Below are 22,758 nucleotides of genomic sequence, written 5' to 3'. Positions count from 1 at the left end.
TTTCAGCCAAAAGAGTGGGAAGACTGAGGCCACGTTTACACATAGCCGGGTATTTACAGAAACGAAGATTTCTGCCCCTCCGTTTTCAAAAATAACGTCGTACACACAAGGTCGTTTTCAAAAAAGTTTCTGTTTATATGGACCCGCATAAATACGCCCCCGGGCGCCGTCATAACTATGCCAAACCTGTAGTCGGCAGTGTAACGAGAAGGATAAAGACATGCAAACCAATCAGAATTCTCAAGACTCGAGACATCCGAGGAGTATCCTCATGTCAAGGAGGAAATAACTCGGGCGCACCTGACAACGAAAATGAAGGCAGTCGACACTGGACGTAGGAGCCAGTGTTGCCAGGTCCGCGGTTTTCCCGCGGAATTGGGCTACTTTTGAAGTGTTGCCGCGGGTTGAATTTGTTGTCCGCTGGTTCGGGTAGACCTATTTTGCATGCAAATTACATGAATATCTTTAAATAAAAATCCATATTTTAAATGAAATAATTTATTTATACACAAATCCTACCAAACTGGTATAGGGAACACAACCATGTCCATATTCCATGTCACAACAGGGACACTGTCCAACATTGTACCAGGCATCTTACTTAATACCTCATCAGGCACTGACATACAGGCCATGCCTTGCACCCCAGTAGTGTCTTATTCAATTTCTGTTTACCGACACTGAACACACACACACACACGCGCCATGACCTCTTTGAAACAGTTACCTTAAATCACCTCTACAGACACTAGTCTGTTCAATCTGATGATAGAATACAAAGATGTTGTGGCAGTGATTGAATACGTTTTATTTGTCGATGAAAGGAGACGTTTTCATGTATGGTCATTTGGTCACATTGTTTATTTATTGAATATTTGAATGAACACATTTCTATGTGTATTACCAACTGTGTCCAGTAGGTGACAGTGGCGCGCTGTGGTTTCGACATGGTGAGCAGTGTCTCCTCGTCACTTGAGAAGACGCTGAATGGAGAAACCGAGCGGTTGCCTGTCTGATTTTTTCCTGTTTTCTCAGGTCAGTAAACTTGTAAAGTACACCCAAATATAACCTTTGAATTGTGTACCGGTTAACGGTTCACTCCAATCAGTAAAGTCTAAATCACGTATACACCACAGTGACTCGCAACAAATAGGCGCAACATATAAGGGTTTAATGAATATTTTATTTCACAAAATCAGAAGCAACACTTGATTAAAATTGTTTAATTACTTAGTTTCAAATTATTCATTTTTATATTGTGTGTGAATATTATGTATACTACTGCTGCATGTTCACAACATTGACGAAAGACTGGTTCATTTTGAAGTGAGAGATTTGTGGAACAAACTATCTGACAAAATGCAGCACAGACAAAAGACAGCATGAAGGCTCATCCTAACTTTAATAATATTCAAATGCACTTCTCACCCCTCACTTTAACTCTCACCCTTACAGCTCCAAAGGGAATTCGGGAACAACATGAAGGAGACAGACCACAACATATAGTACACACTTGCAGTGGGGAAGGATGAGCAGAACACCATGACAACTCCTGAAAATAACAAAAAAAATAGAAGTTAAGAGTAAAAACGCTGAAGAAATGACAAACTCCACAACAGCAGGTATTGGCATTAAAAAAGCCCTTGTTACCAAAACTACCTACATGGCTAGATGGCTCTACCACATGCATCTATGCTCAATGATGTACCTGATATCTGATTTGCTGCAGCATTTCTAATTTGGATTATACTGTCATATGCAATCATTACTCTTAGCTCTTGTCCCAGAGAGATGTGAATCCTACTGGATTAATTGTTTAATGGCTTTACCTCCAGCAAAGACTGCTTTCTTCCAGGCCTGGGACTCCAGTAATCTGTCATGGGGGTAGAAGTTCTGGCTGATCATAAAGGGGATCATGACCACTGCAATGATACGCAGCAAGGCCAGATTTCCCCCTGACAGCAGTGAGGCACTGGCCAGGATGGCTGAGGAGTAGGTGCAGGGCAGTCCACGAAACATGAATGGGATCCCTACGGACCCAACAAGAACACATCCTTAGTCGGTCCTTTAAATAATCAAACAGCATAAAGTAACTATACATTTTGGAACTTACCACTTGAAAAGAAACACAGACGGACAAACACAGACAGGATGTAACACACACATAGGATGTTGTCCAGCAGGTCAGATGTCCTTAGGAGCAATGCGGTGGCAATCCCAAAGGTCGTGAAGTCAGAAAAATCATCGAGCTTCGCACCTGGACATGAAAAAAGAAAAAAGAAAATACCAAATTTGGCTCAGATGAAGATGAGGTGATTCTGGCCATGGCTGAAATTACACGGTTCAGGGTCAACAATTTTAGCAATTTTAGGTATGCAGAGAAGCCAAAGCAACGGGAGGAAATAGACAATGTGAGCGTGATCCTGTGGAATTAGGCTGTTCAATAAGAAAGTGATTTTTTATTTAACAAAACAACATCCACATGCAAAGTCATGCAGGACACAAACTCCCCTGAAATGTGCAGCCAACACACCAGCCAAATGTGACCTTTCACACTGGAAGCTTTTAAAACAGGTATTTGTGCCTCTCCGTTAAATATTTACATTGCTGTGATCTTTTGAAAACAAGCCACATCTTATGTTCTGTGTATCTGCATTAGATGACAATAGAAAAAACATGCCATTCACACTAGAAACCTGAAAATGGTGTAATGTGTGCAGTCCTTATAAATATTGGAAAAGCTAAAAAGATGCTATTTGACAAAGCTCAAATTAAATTATATTGGATATGTTACGGTTGGCGTTTTGCAGGACCCAAGGTGCAGACATGCTTAATGTTAAGGTCAAGGAATGGATTTTATTCAGAGTTCACTGGTGGTTTGGCAGAACCCGGGTGAACACAGGTGTAATGGCGTGAGCGGCGGCGGCTGGGCTGCAGTACAGGCACATACATCCTGGGCACAAGGAACTAAGATTAATCATAAATACAAGGTAAATCCCAAAAGTATTCTTTGTTGTCAAAAGAACTGAGAGTGACCGAGAGTCACACTACCACTGAGCCGACAAAATAATCTGGCAAGGAGTGAGAAGAAAGCCGGTATTTCACTGGACGGGTCTGATGAACCGGATTGCAGGCAGGTGTTGGAGATGAGCCCAGGTGACTGTTGAAGAGAGCCACAACCACGCTACACGTACACACATACACACACACACACACACACACACACAGAACATACAGGTAATACCAGTTTGTTTACATGCATTCGAATAACTGGCTTAGTCGGACTGAAATCGAATTATCCGTTTCATGTAAACACCTTTGTTCGACTATGTGCGGTCCGACTACAATCCGATTAACACCCCTGGATAACTCGATCCGATCCGGTTGATAAGATAGATATATACTTTATTAATCCCCAAGGGGAAATTTGTCGTCACAGTAGCAGCACCAATAAACTAAACACACGAGAATAAAATATAAAATATAAAAAACAGGGATGAAAGATAAAGATGTATACAAGTAAAATATAAAATGAAGTATATATATATGTATATATATATATACACACACACACAAATATAATACAATGACTGAGTATACAAAGTAAAATATAAAATATATATGTATATATATACAACATATATGCAGACACAATACAATACTAATGACTGCAGTGTAAAATTAAATTAAATATAAAAATATTACATATAGACAGAGTGTGCAAAATGCAAAGTGTGTATGTGTGTAGTGTAAATGAAAATGAAATGTGTGTGTATGTGTGTAGTGTAAATAAATGAAATGTGTGAAGTGCAGATCAACAAAGTGTAAATATTAAGTTATTATTACAGTTATTGCACTAGGATCTGGCAAGAGGTGATCTGTTGTAGAGCCTCATAGCCGTCGGCAGGAATGTTCTCCTGTATCTCTCCTTGTGGCAGCGGAGCGTGAGGAGACGTCTGGAGAAAGTCCTCCTCTGTCCCTGTAGGAGGTGGTGGAGAGGGTGGTCCGGGTGGTCCGGGTCGTCCAATATGGACACCAGTTTCTTCAACGTCCTCCTCTCCACCACCTGTTCCAGGTGCTCCAGCTGGCAGCCGATGATGGAGCCAGCCTTCCTAACCAGTTTGTTGAGACGGCTGGTGTCACCGGCTCCGATGCTGCTCCCCCAGCAGACAATGGCAAAGTGCAGCACACTGGCGACAACCGACTGGTAGAATAACTCCAGCATCTTGCTGCACACGTTGAAGGATCGAAGCTTTCTCAGGAAAAAGAGTCGACTCATCCCCTTCTTGTACACAGCGTTGATGTTGGCCTTCCAGTTCAGTCGGCTGTCGATGGAGACGCCCAGGTACTTGTACTCCTCCACCATGTCCACGTCCACTCCCAGGACACTCAGAGGTGGAGGAGCTCTTCCTCCTGAAGTCCACCACCATCTCTCTGGTCTTGGCCACGTTCAGCCGAAGGTGATTCTCATCGGCCCACTTTACAAAGTCGCTCACCACTGCCCTGTACTCCTCCTCCCGTCCATCCCTAATACACCCGACCACTGCAGAGTCATCAGAGTACTTCTGCAGATGGCATGACTCCGTGTTGTACTGGAAGTCAGTGGTGTACAGGGTGAAGAGGAAGGGAGACAGAACAGTTCCCTGTGGGGCTCCAGCATCACTGACCTCCAGACAGCACACGGCCCATTCTGACAAACTGTGGTCTGCCTGTGAGGTAGTCAGTGATCCAGGAGATGGTGGACGCGTCCACACCGACCACCCGCAGCTTCTCACTCAGCAGCAGTGGCTGGATGGTGTTGAATGCACTGGAGAAGTCAAAGAAAGTGACTCTCACAGAGACACCGGTTCCATCCAGGTGCGACTGAGCTCGTTGCAGCAGGTAGATGATGGCGGCGTCCACTCCCACATGAGGCTGGTAAGCAAGTATAATTCGACTATCGCGGCATGTAACGGTGAATTGGATTAGGAACTGGACTTTGCGTCTTTGCGCATGCTTGAGATCCCGCCGCCCTCCTCCCCCCCATGTCGTGACCTGGAAGTCGAAAGAGACGATAAGTTGTCACTGCCGGGAGCCTGGCCGGCAGAAAACAAACACACAACGCCAATAGCGCCATTTGCATTCGCTGTACTCCTATTAACATCATGCAAGAATAGTAGAGGGATGTAGCTTCGCCTTGCTCTCTGTTCGCCATCTTTCTCGAAATGTTGATGTTGTTGCTGTTGGTTGTTGTGAAGAGGTCAAGCGGAAATGGCTGTATCACCACGAGTTGTAATGAAAACAGCGCCGCCTATCGTATCGGATATGACATGCTTTCGGCCAATGATTCGAATTACTCACTGCCATGTATATTGGGATAATAGCAGATGACCCAAAAGATAGCATAGTCCAACTAAAGCAAGATTAGAATTATACCATCATGTAAACGCATGATACATTGTAAGACTATCCAGAGTATTCAGTCTTTTCTTCTGCTGGTTCTTGTTGTTCGTGACTTTGAGCGGACTGATTGCAAAGTCCAGACAAAGGACTGTAAAGCGAGGCGTGCCAACACCTGAGTCAAGGTTATTGTTTGGTAACAGCTCCTGACAACAACGCTGCACTAACCCAGTGCAGAGCAGGCACCGAGTCGCCTGGCAACGGCTCCATCTGCCGAATCCAGAAGGTAGCCAATCAGAACCAGCCAACAGGCAGCATGATGGTGCCTGAAGAAAAACAAATGGACTTTTGATGAAAAGGATTTTACTTCATGTTTCAAGGTCCCATTTTAGTAATAACAGTGGCAATGAGGGGCTAAAATATAATGGAAACAGAATCCTAAGAAATTAGTTTTTTACTCTCAGCAATGTTATTTTATCTAATCTCTTAACCCTTGTGTTGCCTTAGGGTCATTTTGACCCGAATCAATATTACACCCTCCCCCCGCCTTAGGCTTAATTTGACCCCATTCAATGTTTAATGTCGGTGTTCTTTCGGTAGTCAACAAACAAACATAAAGTGCCTCACACTTAAACTTGGAAAACAATATTAATTCTAATAATTTTCTGGAGGTTTTAATTGCTGGCGTCAAATTGAACCCAAAGGGTAAAATATGTTAGTAAATATAAAGGTAACAGGAGGGTGAAACATTGAATCGGGTCAAAATGACCCAAAGGCGGGGGGAGGGTGTAATATTGATTCGGGTCAAAATGACCCTAAGGCAACACAAGGGTTAAATACACTCTGTAAAATAAATATAAATATATATTATAAAATACGTATATATATGTTGTTGTGTTTTATGTATCGCTTGTTGGACCTGCGGGGCCACCCTAATAACCAAATGTTGTTTTAAAAACCCTAACTTAATTCTTAATTTGTATTAACAGTCTTTTTTTTGTTTGTTTCTTACTGAAAATATTTGTTCTTGGGTTATCCTGCAATTGAGGCTGACTAATATTTTTGATAGTAAAATCCAATAATGTAAACTCACCCATTTAGACTGCTCAGAATGGAGGCTATGCCCATGACCATGTTAGCAACAGACAGAGCATTGGCTGCATTTTTACGTGCAAACTCCTTGATCTGGAGTCGCGTGGTGTCATCACAGAGACCTTAGACCACACAACAAAAGCAGTTAGTAATTGTCTGTGTGCTAAAGCTAAAAGCTAAATCCCTACTATCATCTGGTGACCACATGGTCTGACCTTTTGATGAAGGTGTCTAAGTTGGGGATAGTTAACATTTTAGATGTGGTATAAAGATATAGCGACAACCTCTCCTTGTTTTTAATAACACGCAGTATATTCTACAATTCTACAGTTCTTAATGATATGGCTCCTCCCCCACTTGGTGAATTTATTAAACAAAACAGAGTAGCAGACAAACCAGATCTGTGGAGAGAGGCGACTGCGTCATCCCATTTAGGAGGAGTTCTTTTAGTCAGTCTGCATTTTCAGTGAAAGCAGGACAGCTCTGGAATGCCCTGCCTCTGAATATACGCACGAGCAGAACTTTTTACTCTTTTAACCCTGTAAGACCCAAGCATAGAAATAATGTCTAAATCTTTTATTTTTTAAGTCAGATGATGTTGTAAGAGTCTTCTGATGCAGATAATGAAGGATTAATAAATAAATAAATGTTTTTGTAAGTTTTTAGGGAAACGTTGTAATATTGCAACGTTGGGCCTAGTTGGTAGCAGAATTTCAGCATTTGCTCTCCTTGCTGGTGGCATTCTGAAATGGAAACAATAGTTAGAGAATGTTCAAGTATAACTAATTCCAATGCAAATTAATCCTATTCAGGCAATACACTCCACGGATGGCACACAATACTGTCTGGCTAGCCTAATGTGCACTCTACTTACATTTACAAAAGGAAAATACAACCCCCCCAGAACTCTTACATCCCCATATTCCAGAACATTTACACCTCTCCCTGAACAATGCATTATAAATGCAACCACCATATTCCAGAACATTTACACCTCTCCCTGAACAATGCTTATAAATGCAACCCCCACATTCCAGAACATTTACACCTCTCCCTGAACTTGCATTATAAATGCAACCACCACATTCCAAAACATTTACACCTCTCCCTGACCAATGCAAAATACATGCAACTCCCACATTCCAAAACATTTACACTTGTCCCTGAACAACCATCCTCCAAAGCATTCTACACACATTATCTGGCTTGTGTAACAAGGAGATATTTGGGCAAACCAACAAAGTGCAGATTTTAAAAAACAGTTGACTATATCTCACTGCGAACATAGAAATAACATGGGGTTTGGGTTACCCTAACCCATTTAGAATTATTCAAATATGGTCTAAACTTAAAATTATAACAAATAACCCTTTTGTAAAGTGTGAATCATCAAATACATTATATTTATCCTGTATCTGAACATCCGAGAAGTGGAATGTCTCCATGTAGTGTGCAAGGTGCACCTGCTATTTTAGCTACCATTTTCACCCAACGTTGTAAAATTACAACAATGACATAACAAGCTGAAAATCTAATGTGATGCATTAATTCCACAATAACTTAGTATTTACATGAACTACACATTCTAACAATCACCCAAAAAAAGATTTCATGGAATTTACTTACTTCAATGTTGATATATCCAGTGGAATGAAACAAGGAGATGTGCTTCCGGGAAAGTTTGCAGGTAGAGTGAGTTCATGGCCTTATGGCCACACCTATATACACATTTACAATACAATGGCATTGCAAGGCAAGACAATAGGACCCATTGACTATGTAAATATGGTCTTTCCCCAAAAAACGTTTTTGCAAATGTGTTTTTTAGAGAGATAAAAGTGACGTTGTAATATTACAACGAGGGGTCTTACAGGGTTTTAAACACGGCCTGAAGAACTGGCTTTTTACCAGTCAGATGTGTGAGCATGAATTGTGTCTCCCTCCTCAGTGATTGTGTAAATACTTATTGTTTTTTTAGTCTTTTTTTTAATGATTTTATGATGAGGCCAGTATTTTATCGTAACCTGTATGTTTATTGCTTTTTTATTATGTTACTGTGTTAACCGCTCTCTCCTTCAGTGAAGGTTGTAACATCTGGCCACAGGGACCACAGCTGAAATTTAGCGTTAGCTAACGTTAACACATTTACCCATGGGTTGATTAATGTGTCACAGTAAATATAATTAGGGAGGCACACATGACATGCAGCTCCATGTGCAAAGCCAGTGAGGTTGCAGCTCTCACTGCCGCTGTTTCTAACCACTTAAGACATTGTCTTGGTCACAAATAAAAAGGGGATAAAGGCCGAGACAGTCAAGTTCAAGCAAGTCTCCGATTCTGGATTGCTGCCTAATGACTGCAAAGCATGATGGGAATGCCCTGGTTATGCAATTATTAGCTATGTTACAGTAACTGGTAAAAACTTAAAAAACTAAATGAAAACAAGGAAAACTATTCTGAACGGGGAAAATCTGGCTTGAAATATAGACTGTTTACATTTTCACTGAGTTAACTGTGTTTTATGATAATGACATAAAGTCAAGGAGAAAAGACAATAATATTTTAATTAAGTGTAAATACTATACACCAGTCATTCAACATGTATTCCTGTACATTCTATTGGATGTGGCTTATGATTCTGTAATGTGATTCCACAGTATATATGTAAACGAGTGAATATCAACAATAAAACATTCTATCACTATAAACTATACTCAAACTGTGTGGACTATGTAATGTACCAGCATATATCTTTACTGTAAAGATTTGAACTACTAACATCAAGTGATGGTGTTAATGTCTATACCCCTACATCATGTATAATAATTACTAGGGCTGTCAGCGTTAACGCGTTAATCTATGCGATTAATTTGGCCGCGTTAACGCACTAAAATATTTTAACGCAATTAACGCAACTTTGTTTACTTCCGGTGTTCGTTGAAGTTTTTACACTCCTCTGAGTGTCAAATCGCGGCAGTGCGGTTTAACACTGTTTCCGTTTTTAAAACAATTATTTCTCTGCGAAAATAGGGAGCAGAAATCAGTTTAAACTCGTGGATGAATCAGTCGGGTTTCCTCCTGCTCCTCCTTCCTCCCGTCTCCCCCTCCGACACACAGAGGAACGGAGGGGCGACGTGTCGGGTGAGGCGGCGCGGAAAGAACTCGTCACACGAAACCTTCACCGTGATTTGTCAATCCGTTTGTCTGTCAACATTTAGCAAAAAAAACAACCAATGAACACTCAGTAAATCACAAAGGACCTCCCACCTCACAGGTGCGGCTCATTAGCAACCTGTCAATCAGAGAACCAGAGAACACGGCGGAGGACAATGTGCTTCATTATATATAGAGCTGAGATTGTTCTGGAATGGTTGATGTAGAACACGTGGGCATGTGTCACATGAAAACGCCTTTAAAAGGTGAATTTAAATTTGTTTGTAAAATGTATAAAATGCCCCCAGCCTCCAGAGGATTAACGTGACATATTTGAATGTCAGTCAGTTACCAAGGCCACTGGTTCTGCTGCTGTTCAGTGTTAAAGATGACAGGACCAATGGGGTCTCAAATATACTTCTTTTTTTTACTAATCTGGATGTTTCACTGAAGAAACAATTTATCATCCACGATATTAAATACCTCGCTGCACTTTATAGGTAGGAGCCTCTTTGAAAACACAGCTCTGTGTGAAGTTTTGTCTTTAAAAAGAAGAAAAACAACTTTTAATCGCGATTAATGAATTTCAAAATGTGCGATTAATTAGTTAATTTTTTTAAATCGATTGACAGCCCTAATAATTACACATCATAACTTCCTCATATATATATTTCATGCTAGATGTATTCTATGTTTTTGTTTTATTTGTTTTTACAAAAATGATATTTGGTCGAAGCATCTTTAAAGTTCCTTTAGCACATGTGTGGTTGTTGTCCTGCTTAATTAGATCTAGCAGACCTACATGTAGGCTTGACCTCCGTCACCCCTGTAAATAATAATCCAACTATGAGGGGAAATGTAGAAAACAGTACCTACCAGAGAAGGGAGACAGCAGGATCATGATTGTGTCTGGCTCACAGCTATAAAATAAATAATGAAAAAGGCGCTTATTTATATTAGCATTATGACATTAAAGTATACATTGTTTAAGCATGATAGATACATTTACAGTATATGAACATACAACATGAAAACAAGGTACACAATCATGCCACAATAAGTCCCCAATAGGATTTTGGGTTATCATTGCCTATGCACTTGGCTATACTGTTACCAGTTGTACATCATTATTATTTTCTCAATTGCATCACATGAAGTTTATTAGCTGGACATAGGGCTAGATAATTCTAATTTTTTTTGCACTTCTGCTTTTATGACATTATTGCTTCATATAGAGCGTATTCACTCACGTGACCACAACAAACTCTGGCGGCCATGTTGGGGTCCCACCACGGCATTGTTTTGCTTGTTTGTATGCGCTCTTCCCTTAGAAATGACCATTATATCCTGAAGGAGACACGATTTCAGTTCAAAGCGGTGTGCCTTGTGATTATGGTACTGTGCCTCATTGTTGGATGTGGGACTAATGATTCAGAATATGGGTTTATCAGCTCAACAAGACAGGCTATTACTTCAACTTGTCATGCATCTACTTCGGCTTCACTCGGTGTATGAGCGTTAGGACTATTCTGTTGCTACATCGGGTTGTGGGCACGTTTCCATTGACACACTCTCATGGTGCGTTCACACCGGACGCCTCGTCGACGCGCGTCGAAAAAAGGGTGTTCACACCAGACGCGTCGGACACTGCAGTCAAGCCAGCCGCCACTTCGAAAAACACAGTCAAGCCAGCCCGCACGATCTTTTTCAGTACACGTATATACCAGACATTACGGTACGAGCATGTGAAAGCTGTCTTCAAAATAAGAGCGAACTTCCGGTGAACGTGATATGACGAAACACGCCTTTAAATACAGATATAGTGATAGATTAAACTAAATGAAGAGATGAAAAATCATGAATGGTATTAATGATAAACACATTAAATGAAAGAAAGTAATTATTCCAATATTGGGATATTCTGATTTAGAATTTCAAAATAAAAGCTAAAGAAAATCACATTCATGTGCAAATGGATGTCTAATTTCAGAATAGATTTAGAACAAAATGGTGCGTAGTTACAAAATACTTTCACTTCTGATTCATGGTAGAGTACCTCAAGGTGTCATCCAGAGATAATCAAGACATTCTGACGTTTGATTTCTAAATGAAAGCACTTCATAAAGAAAATAATAGTAATATATTTCCAATATTTGATATTTCTTTGAAGCAAATCTGTAACTTTCTTGAAAGAATCACACTGCAGTCTTGTTATTGGTGACCTCAGCTAGGTCCATGATTATTTTCATGAGATATTACTGTGTAGATTTTGAATGAATTCAATTCAGTTAGCGAGAAATAAATATTATGGCAATATTTGGATTTTATTTTAAGCAAATCTGAAACTTTCTTGAAAAAAGGTACAATGCAGTCTTGTTAATGGTGACCTCTGCTAGGCCCATGAATATTTTCATGAGATATTACTGTGTAGATTTTGAATGAATTCAATTCAAAGTTAGCGAGAAATAAATATTATTAATATTATGGCAATATTTGGATTTTATTTTAAGCAAATCTGAAATTTCTTGAAAAAAGGTACACTGCAGTCTTGTTAAGGGTGACCTCTGCTAGGTCCATGATTATTCTCATGAGATATTACTGTGTGGATTTTGAATAAATTCAGTTTAAAGTTAGCGAGAAATAAATATTATTAATATTATGGCAATATTTGGATTTTATTTTAAGCGAATCTGAAACTTTTTTGAAAAAGGGTACACTGCAGTCTTGTTAAGGGTGACCTCCGCTAGGTCCATGATTATTCACATGAGATATTACTGTGTAGATTTTGAATGAATTCAATTCAAAGTTAGCGAGAAATCAATATTATTAATATTATGGCAATATTTGGATTTTATTTTAAGCAAATCTGAAACTTTCTTGAAAAAGGTACACTGCAGTCTTGTTAAGGGTGACCTCTGCTAGGTCCATGATTATTCTCATGAGATATTACTGTGTAGATTTTGAATGAATTCAATTCAAAGTTAGCGAGAAACAAATATTATTAATATTATGGCAATATTTGGATTTTATTTTAAGCAAATCTGAAACTTTCTTGAAAAAAGGTACACTGCAGTCTTGTTAAGGGTGACCTCTGCTAGGTCCATGATTATTCTCATGAGATATTACTGTGTGGATTTTGAATAAATTCAGTTTAAAGTTAGCGAGAAATAAATATTATTAATATTATGGCAATATTTGGATTTTATTTTAAGCGAATCTGAAACTTTCTTGAAAAAGGGTACACTGCAGTCTTGTTAAGGGTGACCTCCGCTAGGTCCATGATTATTCTCATGAGATATTACTGTGTAGATTTTGAATGAATTCAATTCAAAGTTAGCGAGAAATAAATATTATTAATATTATGGCAATATTTGGATTTTATTTTAAGCAAATCTGAAACTTTCTTGAAAAAGGTACACTGCAGTCTTGTTAAGGGTGACCTCTGCTAGGTCCATGATTATTCTCATGAGATATTACTGTGTAGATTTTGAATGAATTCAATTCAAAGTTAGTGAGAAACAAATATTATTAATATTATGGCAATATTTGGATTTTATTTTAAGCAAATCTGAAACTTTCTTGAAAAAAGGTACACTGCAGTCTTGTTAAGGGTGACCTCTGCTAGGTCCATGATTATTCTCATGAGATATTACTGTGTAGATTTTGAATGAATTCAATTCAAAGTTAGCGAGAAATAAATATTATGGCAATATTTGAATTTTATTTTAAGCAAATCTGAAACTTTCTTGATGAAACTTACACTGCAGCCTTGTTGATGGTGATCTCTGCTAGGTCCATGCATATTTTCATGAGATATTACTGTGTAGATTTTGAAGAAATTCAATTTAAAGTTAGCGAAAAATAAATATTATTAACACACACAAACACTACTCTGCAGACTGACCTTCGACCTTCAAATTCTCTCTAGAATATAACCTTACTGCTTTATATTCAACATAAGTCTTTTAGTTAATTTGTCATACTTCCAATCTACTTCGAGATGTGGATCCTTTTCAAATTCAAAGAAGGGCATCTGAATACCCTAAGGTTTAGAACCGATAGGTCTGAGTTAAGGGCCCCAAAAAAAGGTCCAAAGGGTAAAATTGGGCCTTGTTCTCTTGTATTTGCGGATTTATTGACAAGTGCAAAAATGGCCATAATGTCCTAAATATTTTTCCTGGAAATTCTAAATTGAACGCAGACATTCAAGACAGGGCCTACAATGATGTTGATGACATTTCTTCCAAAACACCCACAAGAGTTAATTGGCTGTCTGAAATCCAGGACTTGAAGAGGGTGTGTGATTTAGCAAATCTGAGACCCTGTTGTGAGTTTGGGCAGGATTTTAGCTTTTCTTTTTTCTAAACATGTCAGAGCTTAGCTTTCTTTCCCAGGTTGTAGCCACTCCCAAATGGGGCCCAACCATGTAGGCTGGCAATATATAGTACTACCCCATTTGCGGGTACCCAATTTTTACTCAAAACAAGTTCCAAACAAAGTGATTGAGACATTAAGTAAAAAAACAACAACAACAACATATGCAACAATATTTAAACACAGAAACAATTCAGTTATAATTAACCAAATCTACTCATGAAGTAAGTAGTCATATGGCAATAACTTTACCAGCATTCACAAAAAATAATAACATAGTTAGCAACAAAAAGTCTAAGGAAGAGTTTTTTCTAATTCTTGAGTTTTTCCTAAGTGTATGCAGTGTATTTAAGTGAATAATTAGGTGCGCGGAAGGAAATTGTCCTGGGGATGTAAGTCAGTGGGGGACCCGGGTGAGAGGAGTCAGCTACAATCTTCCTTGCTCGCTTCAGGGTCCTGGAAGCAGACAAGTCCTGGAGGGATGGCAGATTGCAGCCAATCACTCTCTCAGCGGAGCAGATGATCCGCTGCAGTCCGGCTCTGTCTTTAGCAGTGGCTGCAGCGTACCAGACGGTGATGGAGGAGCAGAGGATGGACTCGATGATGGCAGTGTAGAAGTGCACCATCATGGTCTTTGGCAGGTTCAATTCAGCTACGTCAGGAAGAACGTCCTCTGCTGTGCCTTTTTAGTGATGGAGCTGATGTTCAGCTCCCACTTGAGGTCCTGTTATTTAGCTGATATCTACACAGTAATATCTCATGAAAATAATCATGGACCTAGCTGAGGTCACCAATAACAAGACTCCAGTGTGATTTTTTCAAGAAAGTTACAGATTTGCTTCAAAGAAATATCAAATATTGGAAATATATTACTATTATTTTCTTTATGAAGTGCTTTCATTTATAAATCAAACGTCAGAATGTCTTGATTATCTCTGGATGACACCTTGAGGTACTCTACCATGAATCAGAAGTGAAAGTATTTTGTAACTACGCACCATTGTGTTCTAAATCAATTCTGAAATTAGACACCCATTTGCGCATGAATGTGATTTTCTTTAGCTTTTATTTTGAAATTCTAAATCAGAATATCCCAATATTGGAATAATTACTTTCTTTCATTTAATGTGTTCATCATTAATACCATTCATGATTTTTCATCTCTTCATTTAGTTTAATCTATCACTATATCTGTATTTAAAGGCGTGTTTCGTCATATCACGTTCACCGGAAGTTCGCTCTTATTTTGAAAACAGTTTTCACACACTCACACCGTAATGCCTGGTATATACGTGTACTGAAAAAATCGTGCGGGCTGGCTTGACTGTGTTTTTCGAAGTGGCGGCTGGCTTGACCGCAGTCGTCGACTGCGTCGGGGGCGGAGTAATAAATGGATCGAGGAACGACAGGACCGCAGAGTACTTCCACTTTTTAGTGGACTGAGCTGCACTCCCACTGCGCTTCTCGCTGCTCTCTCTCTTCTTCTCTCTTTGATACGTGTCTCTTGAGACTTTTCCACCTACGGCGGCAGATCTCCTCTGCCATGAAACACATATGCCGGTGTGCGGTATTAACTGGTTTTTGAATTAACTGGTTTTGGTACGCGTGCATGAGGCAGATGTGCCGTAGGAGTGGCCTCGAGTTGCCTCTCAGGACCCGTCTCGACTAACTAGGAAATGCACATTTCCATCGCTTAGCCTCTCTGTCACGTTCTTTTGATGTAACGCTAATGTTTGAAAGACTAAACACGGATGACTTTGCTGTAAAATGTGATACCTGTTCAGGAGGCTGTAGTTGAGACGCCGAGGACACGGAGCGAGGACAAAGTAGGTGACCGTGCTGATGCCTGTTCAATATACTACTAACTTCAATAAATACTTGACAAAATGCTCTTGTTGTCAGTCTGATATTTATGTTATACGTCGTTATCTGACGTCCAGTCGATGTGAGACCAGTTTACTCTTCATACAGTGTCAGGGCTCTCAAGTTTTGAAGACAGGCAAGCGTGAGATTTCCATCAGCACCCGATACAGCTGACCGTTGCGCGCGCCGGCATCGAGCCGAAAAGAGTTGTTGACGGGGGGGGGGGGGTGCTGGTGCATTCAAGCATTAAATAGCCGAGAGGTTTTTTCAGCGTGAGGAATTCGATGTGTGGCGGGAGTGCGTGAGATGAGACCGAATTGCGTGAGTCTCACGCTCAATGCGTGAGACTTGAGAGCCCTGCAGTGTGTAATGAAGCATGTAGCCCGTTGTTTACACCCAGCTCGCCCACCGCTGTCAGCTGGGAAACTGATCGACTCAGATTAAGTTGTGATAAATGAAGGCTGGAGCTGCTCCCCCGTCATGTGTCTTAAGACACGCTCACTCCTGTGTGTAGTTATTCAATGTGTGTCCTTATCGTAACAACAGGTAACAGTCATGTTTAATATGGACCAGTGAGTGCTGCACAGGGTAGAGTATAGTTACGAGGATATATGTGGATCCGTAGTCTCGAATATAAAACATAAGAGACGTGAGAGCACACAGTGTTGTATCACAACTTAATCTGAGTCGATCACAGTTTCCCAGCTGACAGCGGTGGGCGAGATGGGTGTAAACAACGGGCTACATGCTTCATTACACACTGTATGAAGAGTAAACTGGTCTCACATCGACTGGACGTCAGATAACGACGTATAACATAAATATCAGACTGACAACAAGAGCATTTTGTCAAGTATTTATTGAAGTTAGTAGTATATTGAACAGGCATCAGCAGAGTCACCTACTTTGTCCTCGCTCCGTGTCCTCGGCGTCTCAACTACAGCCTCCTGAACAGGTATCACATTTTACAGCAAAGTCATCCGTGTTTAGTCTTTCAAACATTAGCGTTGTTAAATATTGTACTATTATGTGCGCCCTTGCTCATTGTGTCCTGCAGAGGGCAATGTTGTCTACAGTGCGTCCAGGACGTGACGTCACTGACCCTATATCCTGACTCCATGTGACTACAATTTATTATGAAACCGGAGCAGAAGGCAGCAGTATTCGCGCATCTGTCATGCCACGAACGGAGGTAAATAAACTATGCCTATTGAAAGGCTAAAGAAAGCCTTCTACTCTTCTAAGTTCTGTTAAATCTCCACCGCAAACGCACGAAGCTTAACAGGTTATGGGCCCAGGAAATGCCGGTGTTTGGAGACAGTAAAACTGTATGAAGAGAGGACGTGTTAGCGTGGATATAACGTTGAAGGATGGCTGGAGCAGGAACACCCCAGCAGATTCTATTTGACGGAAACGAAGTTAAGTATGATCTGTGGGAGACGCGATTCCTGAGCCGTCTGCACATTCTGAAACTAAAAGAGACTATATTGAGAGTGCCCACGGGTGAAGCCGCTTTAGCTGCAGATCCAGGGAAAAATGAAGACTGTTATGCACAGTTAGTGAATGCCCTGGATGATAAAAGCCTGTCATTGATAAGACATGATGCCGCCGAGGATGGAAGGAAAGCCCTGACATTATTGAGAGAGCACTATTCAGGAAAAAGCAAGCCAAGGATTCTAAACCTGTACACATCATTGACCACCATACAAATGGCAGACAATGAAACTGTCACGGATTATATGATAAGAGCTGAGAATATAATTGCAGCTCTACGTGATGCAGGAGAGAACATGAGTGATGGGCTGCTTGTAGCCACCATTTTGAATGGATTGCCAGATTCATTCAGGCCCCTGGCTGTCCATGTAACACAGAACGAGGACGATGTTACATTTAAAGACTTTAAGAGAAGACTGAGGGTCTATGAGGAATCTGAGAAGATGAGGGCGACTGGATCTATAGACTGTGTGATGAAGAGTAACACAAGGCAAAGTAGACAAGGCACCCAGACACACAGGAAGAATGAAGAAGTCACTCTGACTTCAGTGACTTGTTACAAGTGTGGAGAAAAAGGACACATTAGAAGCAAGTGCACACAGAAAGTGTGGTGCAGTCACTGCAGGAGTAACACACACACAGATTCCCTGTGCAGGAAAAAGGGAAGAGGAGACGGAGCCAGGAAGGTTGCAGAGGAAGAAGAGGACAACGGCGACGAGGATTATTGCTTCATGGCCAAGCAGGCAAACAGCGAGAGGCCATCAGCCAATGTGAAGAAAGGCATCATGGTCGACGCCGGAGCGACATCCCACATAGTGAACGACATCGCCAAGTTCAAAAGCTTTGACAACACATTCCAGCCCGACAGTCATTCAATCGAGCTGGCAGATGGGACGAAATGCAGCGGGATGGCGCAACGCAGGGGGACGGCGATGATCTACCTGCTAGACAACAATGGACGTCAACAAAGAGCACAGCTGCATGAGGCACTGTATATGCCGACGTATCCACACGACATTTTCTCAGTGGCAAGAGCTACAAATGAAGGAGCGACAGTGACTTTCAAGAAGGGGGACTGCCACATGATCACCAAGAGTGGTAACAACCGTTTTGACCTCCATGAAAGTGGTAATCTGTTTTACTTGCCAACTGTTCAGAAAAATGTTGACAAATGTAATGCGTGCCACGACATGCAAACTTGGCATGAGATTTTGGGACATTGTAATTATGAGGACGTACAAAAGTTACTGGGTGTGGTAAAAGGCATGGAGATTAGAGGCAGTGCAGTCAGGCCAGCACAGCTGTGTGAAATTTGTACTAAAGGGAAATTCACCCAGACAAGGAATAGGGAGCCAGACAGAAAGGCTACAGAACCTCTACAGCTGGTCCACACTGATTTAGCCGGTCCCATGAGAACCCCAAGTTTAGAAGGGCACAAATATGCACAGTCTTTTACAGACGACTATTCGGGTGCCATAACAGTTTATTTTCTTAAATCCAAAAGTGATGCAATACATGCTACAGAGAGGTTCTTGGCAGACTCAGCACCTTATGGAAAAGTAAAGTGTTTACGTTCAGACAACGGAGGTGAATTTACTAGCAGAGAATTCCAATCACTGTTAATCAAAAATAGGATTAGGCATGAGACATCTGCACCCTATTCACCTCACCAAAACGGCACAGCAGAGAGAGGTTGGCAAACCCTCTATGAAATGGGCAGATGTATGCTGTTGGACAGTAAGTTGCCAGATACACTGTGGAATTATGCTGTACAGACGGCAGCATATGTGAGAAACAGGTGTTACAATAATCGCACAAAGAAAACGCCTTACGAGATGCTCACAGGCAAGAAGCCAGACATGTCTAGACTTAAGAAGTTTGGATCTGTGTGTTTTGCTTACGCACAAGAGAAGGGGAAGTTAGATTCCAGATGTGAGCAAGGCATTTTTGTCGGATACGATAAGAACAGTTCAGCTTATCTTGTGTACTGTTCAGAGGCAGATAAGGTCCAAAAACATAGGTTACTGAAGTTCACAAACAAGACAGTCAAAGAGAAAGAAACACAGACACCTGGGTCACACATTGAATGTCAGGACAGAGAGGTACACCCCTGGGTTCCTGACGATGAGGAAAATGTTGATGAAAAAATTGAAAATACATCAGATCAAAGTGTTCAAGGTGATGTTTCTGTGGCTGAATGTGAACAGCCAGACACGAAGAGTGAGGCTAGAAGGAATCCACCTAGAGCTAGGAGAAAGCCAACGTACTTACAGGATTATGAGACTGAAGATACAGTAGACCAACTGATAACATGTGTAGACTCTTGTTATAGAGCAGTGTGTGACATACCACAAAATTACCAGGAGGCCATAGGATCAACCAAGTCACGGCAGTGGATCGATGCAATGAATGACGAAATGCAGTCACTAGAAGAGAATGACACATTCAAGATCACCCAGTTGCCTCTAGGCAAAAAGGCAGTGGGGGGTAGGTGGGTCTATACTCTAAAGTGTGATACTGACGGGTCAGACAAGCATAAGGCAAGATTTGTTGCAAGAGGTTACAGCCAAAAACAAGGCATAGACTACGAGGAGACTTTCTCACCTACGGCTGACATGACAACTATTAGAGTTGTCATGCAAAAGGCAGTGCAGGACGATTTAGTTTTACACCAAATGGATGTGAAAACTGCATATCTGAATGCACCCATTGATTGTGAGGTTTATTGCGAACAACCTGAAGGTTATGTCAAAAAGTCAGAAACTGGAGAAAAGTTGGTTTGCAAATTACAGAAGTCCCTATATGGTCTAAAGCAGTCAGGCAGAAACTGGAATGCTCTGTTACATGCATATCTAACTGAAAATGGTTTTGAACAAAATCCTGCTGATCACTGTCAATACACAAGGGAAAAACAAAACGAAAAAGTGATTCTGATTGTATGGGTTGATGATCTGATAATTGCTGCTAACAAAGAGGAGGTTGTGAAAAGTGTCAAAATGATGCTCACTGATAGGTTTAAAATTAAAGACCTGGGGGAATTAAACAATTTTCTTGGTATAGATTTTAACCAGTCAGAAGGTCAAGTCACAATGTCACAGGAAAGGTATGTGAACAAAATCCTCTCCAGATTTGGAATGCAAGATTGTAGAGTCAGAGAAACCCCATGTGAATCTAAACTTGAATACACAGAAAATGCTGAAAAAATGGAAAAGCCAAGGATGTAGAGAGGCAGTAGGAAGTCTGATCTATTTGGCTACATGTACTAGACCAGATTTGAGTTTTGTGGTCAGTAAACTTTCCCAGCATTTTTCTGAACCAAGTGAGCATTGGAGCACTGTGAAACATGTGTTCAGGTATCTTAAGGGTACAACAGACCGTGGATTATGCTTCAAAAAGGATGACGCAGGTAAACTGGGCCTAATAGTACATAGTGATGCAGACTGGGCCTCAGAGGTTACAGACAGACGTAGCACCACAGGGTACTGTGCCAGTCTGAGTGAGAGAAGCTCTCTCATTTCATGGAAGAGTAGAAAACAACCAACAGTTGCACTGTCTACCTGCGAGGCAGAATACATGGCCTTAGCGTCAGCCATACAGGAGTGTATGTATTTACAACAGCTACTCAAGGGTATTGATGATTATCAATATGGGCAAACCAAGGTTTATGATGACAACCAAGGAGCTATTGCACTTGCCAGAAATCCGGTAAATCGGCAGCGGTGCAAACATATCGATATTAAATATCATTTTATCCGAGAAACTGAACAGTGGGAGGATATCTTTGGAATATTGTCCTACTGATAACATGATAGCTGACCTAATGACAAAACCAGCAACTAAGCTAAAACTGAAAAAGTTTGCTCAGTATTTGTTTGGCACTTAAAGTGCAAGAGATGCATAAATGTGCCATTGTATTGTTGTTTATTTTGTATTGAAGTCAAATGGGGAGAATATTTGTTTTGTTTATATTCTGTTGTGAAAAATGTATCACAATAAGCTAGGATCGAGTGGGGGTGTTAAATATTGTACTATTATGTGCGCCCTTGCTCATTGTGTCCTGCAGAGGGCAATGTTGTCTACAGTGCGTCCAGGACGTGACGTCACTGACCCTATATCCTGACTCCATGTGACTAAAATTTATTATGAAACCGGAGCAGAAGGCAGCAGTATTCGCGCATCTGTCATGCCACGAACGGAGGTAAATAAACTATGCCTATTGAAAGGCTAAAGAAAGCCTTCTACTCTTCTAAGTTCTGTTAAATCTCCACCGCAAACGCACGAAGCTTAACAAGCGTTACATCAAAAGAACGTGACAGAGAGGCTAAGCGATGGAAATGTGCATTTCCTAGTTAGTCGAGACGGGTCCTGAGAGGCAACTCGAGGCCACTCCTACGACACATCTGCCTCATGCACGCGTACCAAAACCAGTTAATTCAAAAACCAGTTAATACCGCACACCGGCGGTTGGTTGATAGTAAAGTACAACAAATAGCGAGAATAAAAGCAAATACATACATTCAAAACTTACCAGGTAGTCCCACGGCTTCTCCGACCTTGTTCCACGCTTTATCTTTATAGCTCCGGTTTCGGTAAGCATAAAGAGTTGTATCGTAAACAGGCACGTGCACAGATAGAGCCCTAGTGGTGCTCAAGCACCAGCCCTTTTACCCTGGATGAGAAAAGTGCCCTTTTTGCTGGAGCCCACTTTTTTTATTCATCAGTATTTAAGAATAAAAGTTACTCTTTTTGTCATCAAGTCCCCCCAAATGTATTTTAATATCCGACTGGGCATTTATCTGAGAACTTCGCCCCGACATGCTCCGCAGCGCTCACGAGCTCACGTGCCGCCTCCTCCCCCCCGCCGCGCCCCTCCCCCCTCCTCCACTTAGTGCTCGCGCAGTGCCCCTCGCGCCACCAAACGGGTGCACCTCCTTCTCCTCTGACCCGCAGCATCAGACACACAGGTCATGACGGTGTTTGTACCCTGACGTTGTTTACTGCGGTCAACTCAGCCGACACTCGGATCTCCTTGGTCAACTCAGCCGACACTTACATTTCTGTGCACCTATAGACTGATGTTGACGGTACACGCATTCGATCGGGAGCGCGCAAGGTTTTTGATAAAGTTAGCGGCAGGATTCACGTGACACAACATCCGGTTTTACAAAGTTAGCGGAAAGAACTACGTGAAACAACATCCGTTTTTCAAAATAAGATGTCGACAAATCATACACTAGCATATACAAGTAAACAATTAACTGATTTTGAATCTTATACATCGTTTCTGAGATTTAGCTCAAATTATGCTAACATTAAAACGTTTTACTGTACCAAGGAAGAGTTTATAAAAATAAAACTGTATATAGATTTCCCCAACAGTTCCAGGAAATGATTGATGCAGCT

The 22,758-nt window shown here is 41.0% G+C and overlaps 1 protein-coding gene across 8 annotated transcripts; it reads right to left on the bottom strand.

Annotated features, from left to right (window-relative positions):
* Nucleotides 1-1,207: 1,207 nt before the first annotated feature.
* Nucleotides 1,208-22,221, bottom strand: LOC130199135 (transmembrane protein 269-like). Of its 8 annotated transcripts, none has more exons than XM_056422367.1 (8): nt 21,884-22,215; nt 10,501-10,544; nt 8,098-8,189; nt 6,473-7,010; nt 5,608-5,705; nt 2,114-2,257; nt 1,830-2,030; nt 1,208-1,552 (listed from the first exon to the last, which is right to left on the bottom strand). In XM_056422367.1, exons 4-8 carry the CDS (start codon nt 6,511-6,513, stop codon nt 1,437-1,439), a joined length of 600 nt encoding a protein of 199 aa, XP_056278342.1. In that variant the 5' UTR covers nt 6,514-7,010; nt 8,098-8,189; nt 10,501-10,544; nt 21,884-22,215; the 3' UTR covers nt 1,208-1,436. The 8 variants fall into 8 exon arrangements, with proteins under 8 accessions (XP_056278342.1, XP_056278346.1, XP_056278344.1 ...); XM_056422371.1 differs by having other exon boundaries at nt 6,473-6,593; XM_056422369.1 differs by lacking the exon at nt 21,884-22,215 and adding an exon at nt 15,775-15,789.
* Between the last annotated feature and the right edge of the window lie 537 nt (nt 22,222-22,758).

The sequence above is a fragment of the Pseudoliparis swirei genome, chromosome 9 (genome assembly GCF_029220125.1).
Source record: "Pseudoliparis swirei isolate HS2019 ecotype Mariana Trench chromosome 9, NWPU_hadal_v1, whole genome shotgun sequence".
Lineage (NCBI taxonomy): Eukaryota > Metazoa > Chordata > Actinopteri > Perciformes > Liparidae > Pseudoliparis > Pseudoliparis swirei.
Note: the sequence above shows the minus strand (reverse complement) of the source record. Positions and strands in the feature narration are given on the sequence as shown.

Bases quoted from the DNA above. Each gene is read 5' to 3' on its own strand.
- LOC130199135 (XM_056422366.1), bottom strand. From the start codon at position 10,525: ATGATCCTGCTGTCTCCCTTCTCTG. The intron at 6,594-10,500 runs GTAGGTACTGTT...GTGTGGTCTAAG, and splicing joins CCTGCTGTCTCCCTTCTCTG to GTCTCTGTGATGACACCACG. The intron at 1,553-1,829 runs GTAAAGCCATTA...TGTTATTTTCAG, and splicing joins GAAAGCAGTCTTTGCTGGAG to GAGTTGTCATGGTGTTCTGC.